The sequence below is a fragment of the Bombus vosnesenskii genome, unplaced genomic scaffold, assembly GCF_011952255.1.
Source record: "Bombus vosnesenskii isolate JDL3184/JDL3185 unplaced genomic scaffold, Bvos_JDL3184-5_v1.1 scf7180000013270, whole genome shotgun sequence".
Lineage (NCBI taxonomy): Eukaryota > Metazoa > Arthropoda > Insecta > Hymenoptera > Apidae > Bombus > Bombus vosnesenskii.
The window spans coordinates 378,226-398,723 of NW_022882928.1; the positions used below are offsets into that span (position 1 = coordinate 378,226).

The 20,498-nt window shown below is 37.2% G+C and overlaps 2 protein-coding genes across 2 annotated transcripts in view; both read left to right on the forward strand.

Moving 5' to 3' along the window:
* The first annotated feature begins 72 nt into the window (after positions 1-72).
* On the forward strand, positions 73-2,646 carry LOC117230985. Its single transcript, XM_033488994.1, has 2 exons — positions 73-475; positions 545-2,646. The coding sequence occupies exons 1-2, from the start codon at positions 400-402 to the stop codon at positions 2,248-2,250; spliced, it is 1,782 nt and encodes a 593-aa protein (XP_033344885.1). The 5' UTR covers positions 73-399; the 3' UTR covers positions 2,251-2,646.
* Positions 2,647-3,455: 809 nt separating this feature from the next.
* LOC117230983 (neuroendocrine convertase 2-like) overlaps positions 3,456-20,498 on the forward strand; it is a 38,659-nt gene continuing 21,616 nt past the window's right edge. Inside the window, 5 exon segments of the mRNA XM_033488992.1 lie at positions 3,456-3,693; positions 3,696-3,884; positions 15,143-15,247; positions 16,124-16,388; positions 19,323-19,360. Coding sequence (XP_033344883.1) covers positions 3,457-3,693; positions 3,696-3,884; positions 15,143-15,247; positions 16,124-16,388; positions 19,323-19,360 — 834 coding nt within the window. The 5' untranslated portion in view covers position 3,456.

Here is a 20,498-nt window from a genome sequence, read left to right on the forward strand (position 1 = left end):
TCTTTTATAAATCATAAAAAGTACTTGTTATAATTATTTACAAAAATTAAGGTTGTGATCTTGATATTTTATGAATTTATCTTGGAGTAATAAATTGTGATAGTGGAATACATTAATAGGCTGTTAGTGACTACTTTCACTTAGTATAAGAAAGGTTGAAGTAAGGTTAGAGAATTGTGGAGTGTGTTAGTTGTTATATTTTGTTAGTTTTATTGTAAGTTTGTTAAATTTAAAGTATATATAACAAAAACAAAACTGTCTACGCAAAAATTCAAAAAGAAGGACATAAAAACTCGAATATTTATACTCTTAAATAAGTATAAAGATAATAGCATTTGATAGCATTGACAGATTTGGTTAATTTGCCATTCTATTTTATATTTTAGTTTTGTAAAAATAATGAATAAATATAAAAATTCAAAAAAAAAATGTAGTGTACAACAAGAAAATTGTAAAACTAACAATGTACAAGAAGGTAATTAATTAATATTATTTCTATAAATATAATTAATTAACTTTTAATAATGTAAATTATGAGTTATAGGTTCACTTAAACAAAGTATGAAGGTTGATATAGGAAATAATTCGCCTCAACATTCTTATGATTCACGAGTTTGTGGTTATAATACACCAATTGAAAAAAAGGATTATGTAATATATGATGTAGAAGATTCTCCTGAATTATATTATCGGTGTAGTCCAACTTCAATATCTTGTACTCAAGATGGAGGTAATGAAATTGCTTGGGATTGGCAGACATCTAGTACTAAAAATTCTTGTGACAAACAAACACCATCAAACAGTCTCATTGAAACACCAAAAAGAACCAAACAGTTGCAAAAGAAACGGAACTCTAATTCTCCATTACTGCAAAAGCCACTTAAAAGGAAGCAGATGAAAATGGAAAATATAGAAAATATTGGAAAACTGACAGCAGAATTGAAAGCTTTAAGCGAAAAGATGAAAAGCATGCAACAAAATTGTGATAATCATAATATTGAAAATGAAGATAATACAAACTTTGAAACTAGCAGTACGCTAGTAATAGAATTGGAGAGCAATAGTAGTGACGATATGATAATGGATTGTAAACCAAAAATGGATTTTATTGCTATTAATAGTAATAACAAAAACCCTGCAAGTTATGCAGATTTATTTGATGATTCAGTTGATGATTCAATGGTAAAATGTAGTCAAGAAATTGAACAAAAATTGAACTTAGGTAAAGATAAAAAGAATGAAATAATAGAATTATCTACAATAAATGAGAAAAACGAATTGTCTTCTACACCTAAAAAGAAGACTTACTGTTTAATCACATCTAATACCTCTAGTGAATGCTCCGAAAGTTTTAATATCTCTAGAACTTCTTTAACTAGTACAAATGGTCATTTAAAAACATATTCAAATAATTCAAGTAAAACGAATTCTACCATAAATGTTTCAACATTTAATTCCAAGAATATCAGGAATAATGTTACAAATGTATCGCATGGAAAACAAACATTGCAAGATAAGAGTATGTCAGATTTTCCAGATGATTCCTTTGATGACTGTTTGGCAACTTGCATAGAAGATGATAAATTATTGTCTAGATTATCAGAATATGACTTTAATCCTTCAAATTCAGGCCATAATACAAATCACTCCAAAAAAGCATTCAAACTTATTTCTAATCCAATAATTAATAAAAAAATGCCAAGTAATTTTGCTACGAAATTAGTAACCCCTAGTAAAAGTAAGCTTTTTACAGATGATTTAGTAGACGAAGTTGAGACTATAACTGATAAAAAAGTAATACAAAATTCTTTTCCTAGTAAAAATTCCTTAGAAAACAGAAAATTTTTTAAAACGAAATGTTTATCAGATCTATGTTCTTATCAAAATAAAAACGCATCAAAAGTCCGTTCATATTCGACTTCATCAGTAAGTACTTCATCATCAATTGTAAAAGGTCAGAACCCATATAAAAATAATAATATTCCATCGATTAATGGTATGGAAAATGCGCATGATATTAACAGATTAAACGAAAAAGAAGGTGGCAATTGTATTGTTAAATACAAATCTACTAGCAATTTATCTAGCATGAAAGAGTCTCAGCCAGTACGATGTACTCCAGAAGAAATAGAAAGAAAACGGCTAGAGGCAAAGATGAGACTCGAGGCAAAGAGAAAATTACGACATACGAATAGGAGATCAATTGGTACTATATCAGAAAATCCAGAGGAAAAGTCTGTAAAAAGGTGAAAGACTGGTATTCTTTAATTACAGGAACCAATGAAATTACCTCTCACTATGTCGTAATACCCTATTGTTCTATGTACAATTATTGTGCCTGTTGTTCATTCCTCTGTGATTCCAACTGCACCTAAATATAGAGCTATTAAATAAAAAAAGTTTTTTTTAATACAGAAAGATTTTTTTAAATATTACCTAGTCGCATTAATAATCTTAGGTTATTCTTAAAGAAATTAGTATCATCCTGCAGAGAACACGGATGGTAAATAATACTTGTCATGTTAAAATACTACGGGTATGTTAAAAAATATATTTATTTGATTGTAACATATATTGTAATGTGTACTAATTTTACAGAATAAGTTTAAGAACTCAGAATAAATGCCAAATCGTTTTGTAAACCTGTTTATAAAAGTATTTTTATTTATCTTTCATGTAAGTGTACATTATGTAGTGTCATTCCATCGCCTGATACAGTTGAGTATATACTACTAAAAATAGCACATTCAGTACAATCTATTTACATATTATTGGTAAAGAATTGGTAAAAAATTTGTATTTTCGAAATTTTCTACTTAAACTTTGTGCTATAGGAATTCTTTTAACGAATCCAGAACTATTAAAACATTCAAATAAATTATTATTTTTTAAAGATACAACATTTAGAAATGTCTGGTAAAAGCTTCTACCACTTAGGAAATCGCGCGAAACCAGGTATGTTCAAAAGCAATAGCGTTAACGTGGTTATCGAAAGATTTAAGTAAATATCTATAAATAATTACGAATAAAGTAAAGAATTTACATAAGTCTGCTATAAGAAAAAATAATAATAAATCACGTAAATATTTAAGAGCAACTGTTATAGCGCATGTTTAGTGGTCAAGCGCCATTACTCGAACGTGTATTTAATCGATACACACGTGACGTCAGACTCGAACACGTCGCGGTGTTTCCACTCGCGCACGTGAAACAATTTTATGATCGGTAATAAATTCTTTCCTATAATACGAGCAAATTTAAACGCATTGAATATTCAAATATTTGAATATGTGATATTTCAATTTGTTCTACGCGCTTTATTTTCGCGCACGTTATCGTCCATCCCCACCATACGTGTTCGACGAATCAGAAGTTGCGCTGCCGCGCATACCTGTCCCTGATTGGTCGAGCGGTTCGATCGAGAAACGGCAGCAAGCTAGTCGGCCAGCGACGAGCATGGGAAGAACACGTGTCATTTGCATTGTTGCCCTCGATTCGGCGAGCTCATACGTCGACTCACACGATTCTACCACCACTCCTGCCGACGTCCTCACCACCAGTGACACGAACGTTGTTGGTAACGCCACCAGCGTCGCTACTACCACTGAGAAAAAGGCATCGGCTTCCCCTTCCGTGGAGGTGGTTGACAGCTCGAAAATCGCAGTACCATCGCGTACACCGAGTACAGTGCCCGATACAGTGCGAGATTTATCAGCGTACCCCACCGGCCTGTCACGATGCTACTATCGGTGATCGCGCTCCTATGCGCCGGCAGCAGTGCAGAGGTGTTTACGAACACGTTTCTCGTGAAAATGAGGCAACCTGCGGAAAGACATGTTGCCGATCGTGTGGCAACTAGAAATGGATTTTTCAATCTTGGACCGGTAAGTTTTTCGACCTTCACTCGTAAAAATAATCGTTTTTATCATAATGATATTATGAGAGAGTCGAAGAAACCTTGTTGTCCATATTTTAATACAAGATACGCGAGTTATTTGTTTCCAATGAATCTATGAACAGAGTATGAATTTACTTTGGTTAGAATAAATACGGTTACGCCGAGTATCGTTCTTTAGTGAGATAGTATTAGAATCGAGAGAACGATGGAATTGATCGTGAAATAATTTCCACGATATAATTATCACGCAATAATGCTAGGCTACAAAACCACGAGTTCTTGACACTGACACATATCGTCGAATGTAGCACGTACACGACCGTTGTAAGGAAATTGCTTATCTGGGGTGAAGGAGTGTTGCTCGGAGCGTGGATAGGGTGAACATGCTAGGATAAGAATGAAATTTCTCTTGGACGATCGATAAGTTTGCTCAGAAATAAAAAAATGTTTAAAAAGAACGCCACTGTATTTATATGTTATCGTTTGGGTTCCAGTCGAACTTCCCCTTAGATATATACATATACACATATGTATATGCATACGGAGCATACAATTCATGGAAGCAATAAAGTTGTTAAACGATGTAAACAAACATATTTAGCGTCGATATTCTCGCTGTTTCCGATTTAAATTTTAATGAGAGAATAAACACACAGAGGAATGTTATTATTACATGGGTCGTTGAGAAGCCACATTCATCAATTACGTAAATTGGAAAATACAGAAAAGCGATGATGTTATAAACGCTGTTTTCTAAGTTTTCATTTGAATTTGCTGTTATTTGTATGAAATAGTACATTTTTCTAATAACTTATTCGTGTACTTGTGTAACGAAATTAAGAAATTTAAGAAAGATAAAATTGATCTGTTTAGCTTCAGAGAGGCTCATACATATATACATATATCTTTTCGTTTTATAATTACATATCTTCTTTTAAATCTTCAACATATCGATACGGTCGTTGAATCATAGGACAAAATTCGTTTTTTAATTTTCTTGATACGTATTGTTGGCTTAATCGTCGAAAAAGTCTCTGCTAGCCCTGTTTATTCTTGCTCCAGTTCACTGTTGATTTATATCGACGCGAAATCGTTATCAATTGGCCGCATGAACGACCGATATTCACCGCAGGTATGCCGAATCTACCAGAGGCATTGATTTCGTGGCCCGTTGTCACGAACAACCACCCGCATTATCGTGAAAACGTGTTCGAAACAGTTGGTCGACGTCATAAACACGTAGGATACGTACTAACGATAAGATTAATTTTGCTCGCAGAGCGGTCACTTATTTTCTCATGTTTCAAAGATTATGGAAAAAATTCTTCGAAATTCCAATGTGAAAAAGATACTCGCATCGTCATAGATTTATCTATTCTTAGCATATCCATTGAAGTGTCAATTAATTGGCTAGCGTAGCTGGATCTCTAATTTGCTTTAATCGAAGTGAAAACATCAGTTTATGGTCAGACAGCGCAACAGTGAAAGCGACGCGGCGTGATCCAACGCCTACGTGGTAAACGTTGCGTAGGCATTGTTCAATATAGCTAGCATTTCCCCTAACTATTTTGCTTTCATTACACGATAAAGAGCGTCCGTTTACCAGAAAAACGATATATATTTTCGACGAAAGCGAACGACAGCGAATAAAGGACTATAACTTCCATTTACGAGTATTTATAAACGGTAGAACTTTTGCGAATGAAATATTCCCTCGTCAGACGAATCTTTTCCCTTTCGTTGCTACAAACAACGACTGAGCCAAAATATTAAGATGTTTTTCCTTTCTGGAAAACTAATTTTATTACTATTCGTTAAACGATGTTTCATTTTGCGCTCGTCAAAGGGACACGTGTATTCGTGAACTCAATTCGGACCGTGTGATCTCGTTGAATGAATTTCCGAGAATTTTCTCGCTTCCGAGGGTAGTTTAACTAAAAATTCCTGCCGGATGTTAACGGTACGCGCGTAACAGGCCACGCAATTAAAAAGCGGGTATGTACGTTAGAGTAATTAATTGGTTCGACGATAAGAAAACCTTTTCGCCACGAAGTTTGCCCGCAGTCTGTAATTACAAGCATGAAATTGAGTAACGATAAAGATATTCTTGCGAGGTTCAAACAAGGGGAGAACCTTCGTTTCTGGCGTTTTACGACGATAGGAATGTTCCTCGAAGTTCTATTAAAATAGGAGAAAAGTTCTCACGGTGGAAAACCAACGACTAACAAGACGGCGAAGGCAGGTTTCAAATTTTCGTTGGTTCTTGCGAAACGCTACTCGAGGGTACAATTTCTAATCGGAAGGCTGGAGGAAGGGTCTATCTTGTCGGATAAATTGCGTTAGTCGTAGCTCGGTGTGACGTCCAGAGGTTATTTCCTTTTATTGGGTTCGTCGGACGAAAGTTACTGGCTCTTCTTTGTCACGGAAAAGTCCATTCCTTCGTTTCGTTACCGGTTCACCGATAATTGTGCCCCAGTTCGTACCTTGTAACATTTAGTTCAACGTACGCTATCGTTTATCATCGTCAGTAAGAATAATTCTGTTTTATTTTTGCCTAGTAGATGGCCGAAGCTAACGAGAATTGTTTCTGCTAACGAGCAGTAACAAAATATCGGAGCTTCCAGGCATTTCTCGTAACCTGTGTAGGCAGCAGTTCACCGCATTGCGATGTATTTTATATCTCCGATAATCGAGGATAAGTCAAACTTTCGTTACGCTCATTTTTAACGTGAAACTTTCCAGTATTGAATCGTTTAGAATAGTAGAGACTTTATGCGAGAAGTTTGGGCAAACATTTTCTTTCGTTCCGTAATATCTATAATGCCTCGATTAAAGGGACTCTTTTTTAATTTTGTAAGTAAATGCGGAAGGCTGAAAATCAGAGTGCTGTGAATCAGACCATTGTAATTTTTGATAAAACAGCGTTCCGCCTCTATCGTTGTAAAAAATTCGTTATATTTTTATGTATTGTATTGTGTTACGTATTATATTGCGGAATTAGAGCCAAGATACTTCAGAGAGTCAGAGTATACGGCTAAACCTAAATTCTCAACATCTTGCCTTACTGCATGATAATCTTCAGCCCTCCATATATTTAAAGACCGGTTAAAGGAAACACGAGAAGTTGACCTAGAGAAATTGCATGTATCTTGAAACGCGGCAGATTTAGATTTACGCGTCTTAATTAATAGTTCGTTATAACATGTTATGTTTGTTAATGTCGCCATTTCACGTTTCACGACACCGCGTAATCTTATACGTCTTGTCGCGTACGTTTCCGCCTGCGTTTAATATCAGGTTGTCCGAGAAGTGTCTTTCCTTTACGGACACGTCTTTTACAACGATGCGTCTTTATACAAATATGAAACCTGATCTGTCGAACGTTGTGATCTTCATTTTGATAAAACAAAATGGATCATACGTAATTCGATAAAATAATGTAAAACAGAAAATGTGCATCTATTATCATCTTATGAAACGAAAGAAACTTTTCGGACGACCTAATACATTATCAGATTTGTCTGTCGTCCTACGCGGTAAGACGTTCGTTAACACTTTACCGACCGCTAACGATTCAACGGCATCCGACCGGTATCTCAGCAACGTCCGACCGGTATCTTAGTCGCAGATTCTCCCTGGCGCCGGCTCTGTTTCGGCTTAGACTCTCCAATACCATTCTTTTCGTTCATCGCGAACGGTAAGTTTTTCGAATCGGTATAAAACTGTGGGAGCTTACAAAGCAACGCAACTGACGCAACTGAGCAAGGTACCTTGGTACTAAATAGCAAATTACTGCTCAAATAATGAGAAAGATTGTCGGCAACAAAAAGCCGATTAATAGGCTATCGATCGGTAAACATCGGCGACGAAATACCGATTAATAGGCTATCGGTCGGTAAAGTGTTAAGATACCGTTCAGTCTACGATCTAGCCATCTAGCAATCGGTGAATGATCTTCTTAACCGAAGAGTAGTTAGTTGCTTGGTAGAACAGTCGGTGAAATAGAATTTCTAAATGGTTTTGAAAGTCAGCCGATCGGAAATTTCGTTTCGGGTTCGACAACCAACGTGGAGGGTTGTAAAGTCAATTGGCTAGAAAATCAATTGACAAAGATTGGCGAATATGACTATGGTTAGTCCGTAGTCGTGTAGATAATGTAATTTATTCGGTTTCCAGAGAATCGATTTCTTCTTGAACGCCATATTTACAACGGTCTGTGACGTTGTTTTATCTGATCGTTGGGTTTCCCGACCGTCTCACACGATTAATCGTCCAGTGACGTACACGCTGGATTATCACGTTGATCGATCGCCTCCACCGGCCACCGATTAGAACTGTCATCGTTGGTAACGACGGATTTTCATCGTCGCGAAGGGAATAAAAAGGGAGTAGCAAGCGAAAGGCTTTCGGGTCACGTATTGATAGATCGTTGCGTAACATCTTATGAATACCTTTTAAAGCGGATTCCATAGAGCAAGGAAACTTCACGAAGACGCGATAGTTTCCCTCCCGCGAATAATAAAAAGATTAGCCGAGAGAAGCCGCGTGGAATAATCATGTTAAATAGGTCGATCGATTGGAATGTTGCGGTAACGCCGGTAACCTTTCGATTTATCGTTGTAAAACTCGTGCGAAACCCTTGGAAAAATATGAAAAAGGCGGAAGCCTTATTCATCTTCGTTGTTTCTCGTTGTCACAGTCCGAAGAAAACGGATACAGAGAGGGAAAACTTTTATACTTAACGCGGTTCACAAACTCTGGCAATCTCCTCTATACGTTTACGCAATCGTGTTCTCAGGTTGAGGGAAACTTCGATAGAAACATTGCCACCAACTATATCGTACTCCTTCGTTAATAGAAAATGTTTGTTAACACACTTTGGCAAGTGTAAACGAGCGTCATATCGCTTTGTCAATCGGCTACATTGTTAAATATAATCTAAGACATCGATCGTTTTTGTTATTTAAATAAACGATTGTTCAAGCATATTCGTCCAGCTACACTGGCTACAAGAAGTTCTACCATGCTATTGTATTTATTACAAGGTTTAAGTATCGATTAATTAAATCCAAGTATATTAAACTTCGTATTTCGCATTTCGTAGTACTTTTCTCATTAGACGATGAAAACGAAATGTATTCCAGTGCTTTAATCGTATTCATAAAAGTACGAATTTGCATAAAGATCCGCAGTCTAGTTATACGTAAACGTAAGCCAGCAATAAAAGTATTCCGAATTACAGTTTAAGTTTATCTCTGTACGTAACGCAATACTTTAAGTGTTGGTCGTGACTACCCGTATGCAACGATGAATGATTACGCTAAATCGATTCATTTTAATCTCCATAGTTACGTACACCGTGCACCTGGTTTATTAATTGGCCAATGCGAAGATCGTTGGTCCAATTTACGATGAAATCAGTCATATTTTGTAAATACGTCCATCTTTCCATCTTTCCATCGATAGGTCGTTACAATGGTTATTTTTGCAACACAAGTTGTTAATTAAATTATATTTTGCGCGCGATTGAATGTTTCCGCGGGAAGGATAGGAAATAAACTTACGAAATACGTAACGAGTACTCTCGTATCCGGAATCACACGAACTTTCGTTGGGATCGAGAAGATGAGACTCTTAACGAGCAAACGAAAATTATGAGCCAGTTAATTTACGAAGGTAACGTTGCCGAAGAAATGCAAGTTTGCCGAATAAACTGATTCCTATCTCGTTATGCCTGAACTTTGATCAAAGAATAATTACCCTGCTGATGGAATGGAATGGAATATTTCTTTTGATTTTAATGGCTCGACCTTTTATTTTAATATCATTCTGTTTATTTCCTTGTTCCGTTGACTTAATTAGTTGCGTGATACACGTAAAATCGTTTTCGTTTTATGAATATTAAAAAATGAGAGGATATTATTGCTGTAGAAGAGAAAATGTTAAAGCTTCTGATTGTTAATTTTTCGGCCAATTTCTCGTGTGCCTGCATTTGAATTTTTCTTCGAAAATATCTCACTACGTAATTTCCATTTCTGTACACCTTCGATTTCATATTTATGTTTCAAATTCTACATTCTACAAATAGGAGAAAATACTCGTTTCTCTCTCTCTCTTCATTCGATTTTTCCTAACTTCGAAATAGAAATTGCTTGCTATTCGTCCACAAATTTCTCGAAATTCGAGGCGTCGGAATATCCTCTTCCTTTTTAAATAGAAAATTACTTCCCGCTTGTATATACAAGTTTATATAAATTTCCCGAAATTCTATTTGTCGGAATATTCTCTTCTTCCTGATGGTAGAAACTGGGCGCGACACTTTTCATAGTTAAAACTTAATAGCTCGATTTTGGAAGCAATTTCCATTCTCCTGACGAAACAGTACATTTTAAGGGTAATTTTCTAAGTATGTCTAGCATGTGTGATATATCCAAAAACGCCCACACAGCAGTTAAGTTTGTAAGGTCAAACAGACAATTGGAGATGACGAGTGCATCGAAAACGTACTTTATTCATGCACCAGTAATCCGAAAACGTTTCGCGTTTTATACGTGTTTCACGGTAGGAGTTGTGCACACATCGTAATGTTAAACAAGACACGTTCATCACGCTTCCTTAACCATACGTTGTTTATGCGGACTTTCCTTCCTCTTTCTCTTTTCTCCTGTAACTTTGTTAATATGTATATGTATGTAATATACGTATGTGTCACGAATGGTACCAGAATTGTGTAGGAAATGGAAGATCGAGGTTATCGTATGTCCTTTAACAACAGTGTTCTGCCACTGTGAGCTTCGAGAGACGTATACATTAACATTTTTCTTGGTTCTCTTATCCGAAGTTGCGTAATGCAAGTACATTGTATCCGCTGCATTTTCAAAGAAACCTTTCTCGTATAGTATCTATTGAACTTGTCAGTGACCGAAGGTGGCAGCTTTCTAGTACTTTGCTTATATTTCTCCAGATGTTCTTTGTACGCGGATAGTTTATGCATTGGTGCGGTTAAATTGATTTTTCAACTCTATCTATCTATCTATTAACTGGATTAAGTGGGAAAAAGTTTTCACGGACTTCCAATTTTTTCCTTCTGTTTAACCTTCGCACGCTTGTAACGATGTTTCACACGACGCGACGTCGTGTAAAAGCTTCCACGTTTCCGATAAACCGTAGGGAAAATTAAAGCGGCTGGCTTCCATATTTCTTCGCTCGGGCTGACCGCACGAGCTTCGCCGACGCACGCTTCCAATACAACGTCGCGTCGGCTCGATAAATCGTATCTATATGCGATAGCCGTGGCTGAAGGGAAAGGTTTATCCGGTGAACGTATGTATAATAACGTAATGTTGTGTTCGATGTTACGCACTTGGTGCACGTTTGCTAATTAGATTACGTGACACGTGTAGCCCAGGCTAAACTCGATTAAGAGGCGACTAGTTCTACATTATGGTACTATGTCTCTCGAGATAAAACGTCTATTTCTATCAGAATCCTGCTTTATCCTCTATTTCCTTCTTTTCTTCTGCATTAAAATATAGGCGATCCTTTCGAACACTAAATTACCGATCTGTAAAGCGTATCTAAACACGCGATATAAATACAGCGACGTATTAAAGTTTTACTTTTTTTTATCAACATATCACGTGTATTAGACAGACCATTTTGAAATTTTATTAGTATCGTAGCGAGATTCGATTGTTGTTAATTATATTTTAAAACAAGACTGAAAATCTACATGGAAGCTGGAAAATATTTTGCATCGATTATATATCTAAGATTTTTTTTATTGAATAAGAGAAGTAGAAAATTAAGTTGGATAGTTGTAATGTAAAGAAATTTGACAGATATATTTAAGGAAATATTGCGCTTTAATTCTCTTACGATGGTAAAAATAGGACAGTTAATGGAACAGGTAGATTCGTTGACCCAAATAAAGTCCACCCAGATTGATCGGTCATCTGGCGGGTTCTGTTTCGTCAGAAGTGGAGCTTGATTAAATAACATAGGGTCGACGAAAATCCGGGATGCACGCAATATGTTTCTCCATTAAAGCGTTAGAAGCGTCATTGTACGTTCGTAGAGAGCTTCATCGTCACTGAGGATTTCAAAGGCGTTGCATCGCTATAGAATTCTAATCTCTCGGTGCTGCACGTGTTGAACCTATCCATCTGCAACGAGCGGACTCAAACGAAGTTGCTTTTTTTTTCCAGAAACTCTGTATGGAAATAAATTCCCAATAAATTTCAAAGAGATAACAAATTTAAATCCAAAATAGAATCGTCTGTGAAAGAAAAAGTGAAAAGGAGTATGAAAATGTTTCAAACGAATATGAAAAAACAGAACTTTGTTACGATCAAATTCGTATACGCACTGAAACATCGGAGTTTGAAAGAAGGCGATTTATCTTTTCGTTGTTGCGACTTACCTAAATCTCCTCTTTTATAAAAGTATCATAACCCGTTTCATTGAAAACATGGTTTCACAGAGTTCAGGATAAAAGCAGCGATGCACGAGAATCGGCGTCAAAATGAGAAAATTCTTTTCCACCGACCTCTCGTTGACGTCCTACGCGTATTCGCGCCTCCTGATATTGGAATTCGCGACAACCATCACGTTTCTCGGATAACAGATTTGTCTGGATATTGCCTCGGCTGGTGATCGTACTTACATACGAAAGTTTCTTACCATTTACCGCGTTATTTATCTTACAAATTCGTGGCATCGAGCGACGATCGCCTTTGATCTCCTCTTCGATACGAATCAACGCTTTCACGTTGTAAGTAACTTCGCGACAAGTATCCTACCGGAAAGTTAGTGCATCGTTAATCAACGTTGCTTCGTTGTATCTTCACCTGTCGATATTCAAGGAAATTTACAAACGGCGGTAAAGCATTGATAGTTGCCGAGGAACCGCGTAATTAACGAAGTAGCTCGGTTCGATATCGACTCTTGCGGAGCATCGATCGCGCTGTTGTTATTTTTGATCGGAAACGACTGCAGGGTAACCATGACGCGACACACGCATGGAAATTGAATATCGTGAGCCGAGAACTGGATGCTAAGACACTGCCGGTCCCTGGTTTCTCTTCGTCGCGGTTCACCTTCCTTTTACCGAAAAAGCTACCGGAGTCTATTGCTCGATCGATCTGCCATTCCATCTATCTCTCCACCCCATTAATTTCTTCCAGTCTGTTAAAAAAATATGTCCCTCGTCTGTTCCTTTCCTCGTACCTCAGAGGAAACTGGGATTTCGCTGTTTGAATGGAAGAAAAAAAAAGAAAAGAAAGAATCTCTTTGAAGCTTGAAAATGGAAGATGACTCGTATAACGCGATTAACGAAGAATTTTCATAACGTGGGTCGTATTAAATTATCACGACCAGGATTTTATTTCGAGTGTCAGTTAATATTCGTTACAGTAGCTGTTGTAGTTTCTAAAGCTAAATTTCACGCTAGATTTCAAAAGCAATCACGATTCGAAATATTCTTCTTCTCTGTTCTTTTTCCCCCTTTTCAAAATTACAGGAACAATTTTTTTTTCATAACAACACGTGTTTAGTAACTAATATTAGGTTGCCCGGAAAGTTTCTTTCGTTTTATAAGAGAATAATAGACGCACAATGTTTTTTCTTTTATATTAGTTTATTGAATTACGCACGAATATGTAATAATAGAAATATAACAAAATGGATCATACCTAATTCGATAAAATAATATAAAACAGAAATTGTTGTTCATTTATTATCGCCTTATGAAACGAAAGAAACCTTTCGGACGATCCAATACTTTTTAAAGCTTCCAAGTAGTTTGTAGTTTTTCATTAGCATCATGCGGAGAGAAATTCGTCGATGGCTTTTACAGAAAATTGCACTAGTCCTTGAGTTAGAATCGAGCTTGTACGCGAATAAGTAGCATTGGAAGGTGGCTGTGTATCGGGAATGGGATATGGAATGGAATAAGATGCGTCGACTCAAGACACCTATATGTACGAGGATTCCAATATCATCAATAATGAGATATCCTGTGATATGGTCACGTGTAGGCCTCCATCGATATCGTCCACGTGTTAGCCTCTCGTTGTAATCTTTTCCTTCTTGTTAAAGTTCTCAACTTTGCCACGGCAATTCTTTGTATCGAATTATCGAACAGCGATCGGATTTCTCGAGTATATGAGCGAAGATTATTTTAATAGTAAAATAGGAGGATTAAAATGCGATTGAAATTTTACTTCATTCTTCCTCGATTCTGATAAAATTGTTAGCAAACGAGTGATTTAAATGCAAGGTGTGTCGCGTGTCCCGTGAGAACTGGTATTATTGGATTGGAGCGAACGTGTGTAGTTTCTCGATTTCAGAGGATATCGGCTATTAGTTATTCTCTTCGTAAGCGTTTCATCAAAAAATATATAAGTATTCTTTCAAATTTAAAAAGCGTTTTAATAGCTAATTTTTGTGAAAAGCTCAGATAACGTATAAGCAGTTGAGTCGTGGAATCAACAGGAAAAGATACTTCTCTGCTTTCTACATTTTCGTTCTTTACTGTTCTCCCTTTCTTCTTTTCTCTGTTCTTCTCTCCGTTATTTATTTCCCTTTATTCCCCTTCTTCCTTTCTCTCTCCGTGTCCCACCGTTTCCTCTTTCCAATCAGCTAGAACAGACGAATTAACGATTGGGAGGGATAAATAATTTATGAATCCGATAACAGACCGTACCGTAACCGAGGTGACTTAATCTGTCCGTAATTGGCTCGAGTGGATCGTCGAAACGATGGTTCGACGTTAACTCGCTTCCGCATAATTCGATCAGATCACGTTATTTACCTACGTGTTCCAATATCCTAAGCGAATCGACGTTTCGAAAGGATTCTCCTACTCGCACATCCGGTCTGGATTAAGGTATATCGAGCAATTTTTGCGAAGCAACGGGTGAATTTCACTTCGTCCGGCCACTTAGAATCCTTTTGCTCCTTCCAAGATGATGGAAAGACGGTAACGAGCTTGCCAAGTCACCTTTAACCAACCAACTGTCTCGCCGTTTCTTCTCTAGTTGTTTGTCGTTTCCATTTCTTCGAGAGATGATCATACGATTGAACAACTGGAACCGCTTTCTTATTACGTGTCGATGAATGTTCATCGCGTAATCGAATAAAAATTGTCTTCCGTTATCTTACAAGAATTGGATCGAGGCAACGTACCAGTGACACGAAACGAAGTGGCAGCGAATATAAATTGCTGTTCTCCTGTCTGTGTAGGTATTGGGCAGCCAAACGGAATATCACTTCGTTCATAAAGCCCTACCACACGCAAGGAACAAGAGATCTGTACCTCACATGAGAAGGTTGAAAGTGGATCCGTTGGTAAGTGATTCCTTGAAATATACCGGGTTTTTATCGTTTCTTTTTTCTCATAGAATTTTCGTTCCATCGTTATATCACATTTATTATTCGCAAGGCTGAAATTTCACTCTCAAAGCGTCCCTTTAACCGTTCGCCGTAAATTTCATCGATAAAAGATTGTTATCGTCTTTTAGAAAAATCAATGTAGCATTTCGAATAATAGCTTTCACGGGAGGTCGCTTTGAAAAGTCCAAAGGAACGTATTCTTTGGCTCGTGGGAGGATACGTGGAACTCGGTTTGAAAAGCCTCGTCCGGACTACCGATATAAATGTAAATGAATACGTAACTTCCAGCGACATGGAGGGTATAATTGGAAAGGGAACAGATTGATCGGGTAAATTACGATTGTTCAATCGCGTGGAGTGCGGCCGCGATATTGTCATCGATCACTTCGCAGAGAACGTTCCGTTTTTTATTATACTTTCATAAATTTCCATCGTTCTATATCCGTTTTCCGACCCTTTTACTCGATTCTGAGAACGCGAGAAACTCTAACCAAACAGTCATTATTTTCCCATTGTTTGCTTCAGGTCATAGAAAAATGGTCATAGGAAAATGTCAAACGAAAACGAGCGAAATCTGTCTTTAGACGCATTCCTCTTGCTGTAGTTTATCCTCCTCGAAAAACGTTTGGTTTCCACCGAGGGGAAATATTTGACGTTCCCGTTACCATTTTATCGCTATTTTACCCTTTTTCTGTTGACCATTCTGACTATTTATGATCTCGTCCATTAATCATTCGACGAAGCTCGTAAAAGAGAAATTAACTACTTGGCATTTTCGAGGGGTCGGAGTTCTAGCGTTGGTGTAAGGGTGGATTCGAATAAATGTTTTAGGTGCACACAGCGGTGCAACAACCCGGATTCAAGAGGGTGAAGAGAGGCTATAAACCTCTCAGCGTGGATAATCTCGTGCCACCGTACCAAATGAGTCAAATGAATCCTGGTAATAGAGATCCGTCGGATCCGTTCTTCCAATATCAATGGTACTTGAAGAACACTGGACAAAACGGTGGCAAAGCGAAGTTAGACTTGAACGTGAAGGCAGCCTGGGCTCAGGGTGTTACTGGAAAAAACGTTACCACAGCTATAATGGACGATGGTGAGATTCCACTTGGATTTCTTTATTTTAAACTATTTGGATAATGGCGTAATAGTACCATTAATTTCATCTTCTTATAGCTAACTCTTACTGCTACTGTATTTGCTGATCGTTTCGTTCCTTTGGTTCTCGTCTTTGTTGCAGCCATTTCTCTGTTGCACCGTATTACATTTTGTAGCATTTTGTAGCGTTCTTTCCGGTTCGAGTTTTGTCAATCTTTCTATTTCTCTTGTCGATTATATTTCCTTCACTTTATTTATACACTTATTTAAGTGTATTTATACACTTCTGCCGAACTGTATAACATACTTGCTAAAACTATTTAGATATCACTTCAAATGTATTATTGGATTTTCACACTGGAATAGAAATGCAGCGTTTACGATATCACGGAAGTGGATTATCACTATTTTACATATACATATTACACGTATTTTCTAGGTCATGTAGATACGGATACGTAGGACGATTTGGCGCGATTTAACGGGCATAATTTTACCCGTGGCATCTGGAAATCTCATTAACAGAAAACGTTTTAACTTAAATTACGCGACGCATGAATGTCTTGTATTCCCGAGGTTGGTTGTATTAATTGCACGTCGACTAGCATTACTAGGTAATCAGTTACTGGTGCTATCGCGACATAGCTTCATTAATTATCGTTATACACTGTTTCCTCGTATACTCTAATATTCGTTTCTAATCTTTTGTGGAAAATAGCTTTCACTGGTATCGTGCAGAATAGAAGATAACTGGGTAGTAAATCTTTTTTGTAAATTCTTCTAGTCTATTTCCATAAACGTGATAACAAGGATACAATGGTAATCGTTTTAGCAACATGCATATTAATGTACGCGAACGAAACACGAAGAGAAACCTGTATTTGGACTTCGTGGATTGATTGAATCGTACGTATCGTACATTGTTTCATACAGAGACGAGGGATTTTCAGCGATAGCCGATAGCTAGTGGATCAAAATCGATGTAACAAACCCAGTTCTGTGATGATACATTCTGTGATGATCCTATCGCTCTGTTCGGTTATAAAATCACGAAACTCGACATCTCGTGGCTTTTTTATTCTTTACATTGCTGTAAACAATTTTTGGAAACCGATTCTCAACGAGTTATCGTTTTTGAATAAATAAGGATGGACCAGCTTGATATCCGATTGGATTCTGTGCAAAATATTTGTTATTCGGTATCGCAACAGTGCTCCACTCGCGAACATTGAACGAACAGATATGCGTTTCCATCGTTTGCCTATGGATTTTCGTTTTTTTTTGTTACTTTTCAACGACTTCTTGCTTTCTTTTTTTTTTATTTCCTTTTTTTAGTGTGGCTGTTATTGGATCATATATCGAAGTCGCTACGTTCAAATAAAAGTTGGATTTACACTGGCAGTTGATGTATGGACTGAACGTTCTGAAAATACAAACTTCGTTTCGTGGTAAATAACAATTTCGCCACATCGCTGTTCGTGATATAGCAATTGAGCCAGTCATAACTTCACTCATCGACTTCTAAGATAATAATGCATTTGCTGGTAGTCAGAAACTAAACTCACAACATAGTTAAACTAATGCCACAAAAAATAATTCATATCTTTGCTTATCGTCCAATGAAAATTAAACGATGCTATAAAAACATTTGTTATGACGTTCATAACTTCATGACTGAATTAGGTATGATTCTTTTACGATGTAATTAGACGTTACAGTAGTAGAGAGAATATTTTATTTAAACGTTTCATAAGAATTGAATATATCTCGAAATTAGGAGTGCTCGAGTATTTTGTTGCTTTTTCCGAAGAAAGAGGATTTTTCGCTATTAACGAAGAATTCCCATTCTGTAAATAGCAATCGATAGTTCCTGATAGAAAGGCGTGTAACTGATGGCCAATCTCGATCGTTTATTAAGTCCAGAGCCTCGATATCGTCTCTGTTAAACTGTAATCTGCGATATCTCGTGATACAGCTTGTTAACGATTTTAGCCTTTTACGGCTTTACCTCGGTTCTATCGATTTCGCCCGACAGTCATCGTTCGGCAAACATAGCGATAATATCCCGCCGTTAGCGTTGTCGACCACGCAATATTACGAGTTTAACGCCGCACGAAACTCGTTGATACTTTAGATAAACAAATTGCTCCATTATTTGGTCGACTTCGATCATTTCGCTCTAATCTTCCGGTAATCTGTTCGAATAAAGTGAATTGTATAATATTCGGTGAATAAAGCGTTGTTTCGTGGATTTAGAAGATTAACGATCAGGAATTTCATCAATTCGCGAGTCAATAGTCGTAGAAACTCCAATTATATCTCGTGTATGTTAAATCTATGGTACTTCATGAAAATTTTCGATACTTGAATATACACATTTTTCTACGAATATCTATATCATATGGATAACGCGAAAAATTTGGAAATTCGATTAGCAACGTATCGAGACTCGACTATGATGAAAGTATCGGTAAAATACGAAGCAATCTGAATGGTTCACGATGATATATTAATTATGTTTTATTTTATTTTAATTGTATTTTATATTTTATTTTATTATTTTAAGTTATATTAATTAATAAGTTTTAACGTTCAGCGGAAACAGCTTTAATCCCGCGTTATAAGACTATGGAATACTAACTCCGCGTTATAAGACTTTAAAGTATTTCAGTCTTTCCCATCAAACGTGATATGTAAATATCTAACGTTGGAGAATACGCTGATGAAATCATAAAGTAAAAGGTCAGTCGTGTCGCAAGAGAAGCTTCATCTTTACACGGAACTCGGGCTTAAAGCTCTCTTCGAATGATTAGCCCACGGAAACTTTTAATGGACTTGGCGTAATCTTCAAGTATCTCTAGTGTTTCCATTCCTTGGTCTACCGGATTACGTATTCCATTTTGAAAACGTCGGTTCTTTATTTTTGTTCCAGGGGTCGACTACATGCATCCGGATCTAAAATACAACTACGTAAGTACGATCACTATACGCAAAAGAAGAAAGTATGGTGATTATTGTACGTAACCGTGGTTCAAGCGAATACTCCGGACACATATTGTAGAAATTCGTTATAAAGTCGATGTCTGAAAGGTTGAAAAATTGCGTGGGAGATCATTCTGTTTACCTTCCTTTCAACGCGTTTGCTGCCACATCTCGGTGGCGTTCTATTGTAACCGCAACACATTCATAAGGTACATTAGCATATACTGAATCGCACGCGTTGAAATTCAAATCGAGTTCGTAACCATTTTATCACGACGAACGGGCGACGATAAAAATCCGCGGAGCGTCCATTTTGTGGCAGTCGTCGCACTGATGTCCTACCCAGGATCTACTCGAGCAGACGGCCATTGTTCCCCGGTATAACGTCGTTAATCAACGCGACGAGGTGTCTTTACCAGCGGTCTTTGTCCTGGGAAATGAAACCCGACCCAATGGAAAATCACAGGGAAACGTATCGCACGACTTGGATAACGCACCTTCAGATCTATCAGGGACAATTACGAACGTTTAGAACGTTTTCATTTTTCGGCTGTTGCGATTTGTTAGTTAAAATGCAATTATTACTACGGCGATATATTACAACTGACGAGAGAATATCAACTTCTATCGTTTTAACGAGTGGAAATTCTATCCTCGTAGAAAGCTAGAGCCGCTGAATCTTCAACGTACGCGATATATTTCATCGTTTGTCACGCCATGTAATGACGAATGTTAATCTGTTTTCAAATGTAGATCGTTTGGAAATTATTCGCAACGAAATCTGGCGAAATTGCTCGGCTGGACTGAAATATCCTTCTGATTCCAATAACTTTGTCTTATTACGAGGCATTTACAAAAATCTTGAAAGCATCGATAGCGAGCATATTTGCTGACGAGTACGCGCCTCTAGAAAAACGTCGTTGCCTTGCAAGTTGAAAGATTGTCCGTCGAAGGCGACGACGTACGTGTTACGGAGAATAAACGAAGACAGAGGAGGGACATAATTTCCATTATTCGCGAAAGAACAGTCTGTTTTACGAGCTGTCTTGGCCACGAGTTTCCGAGTGCAGAAGTCTCTGGTACGTTCGATTCAGATCACGTAGCTTAGCTAGCTCCTCGAGATCTA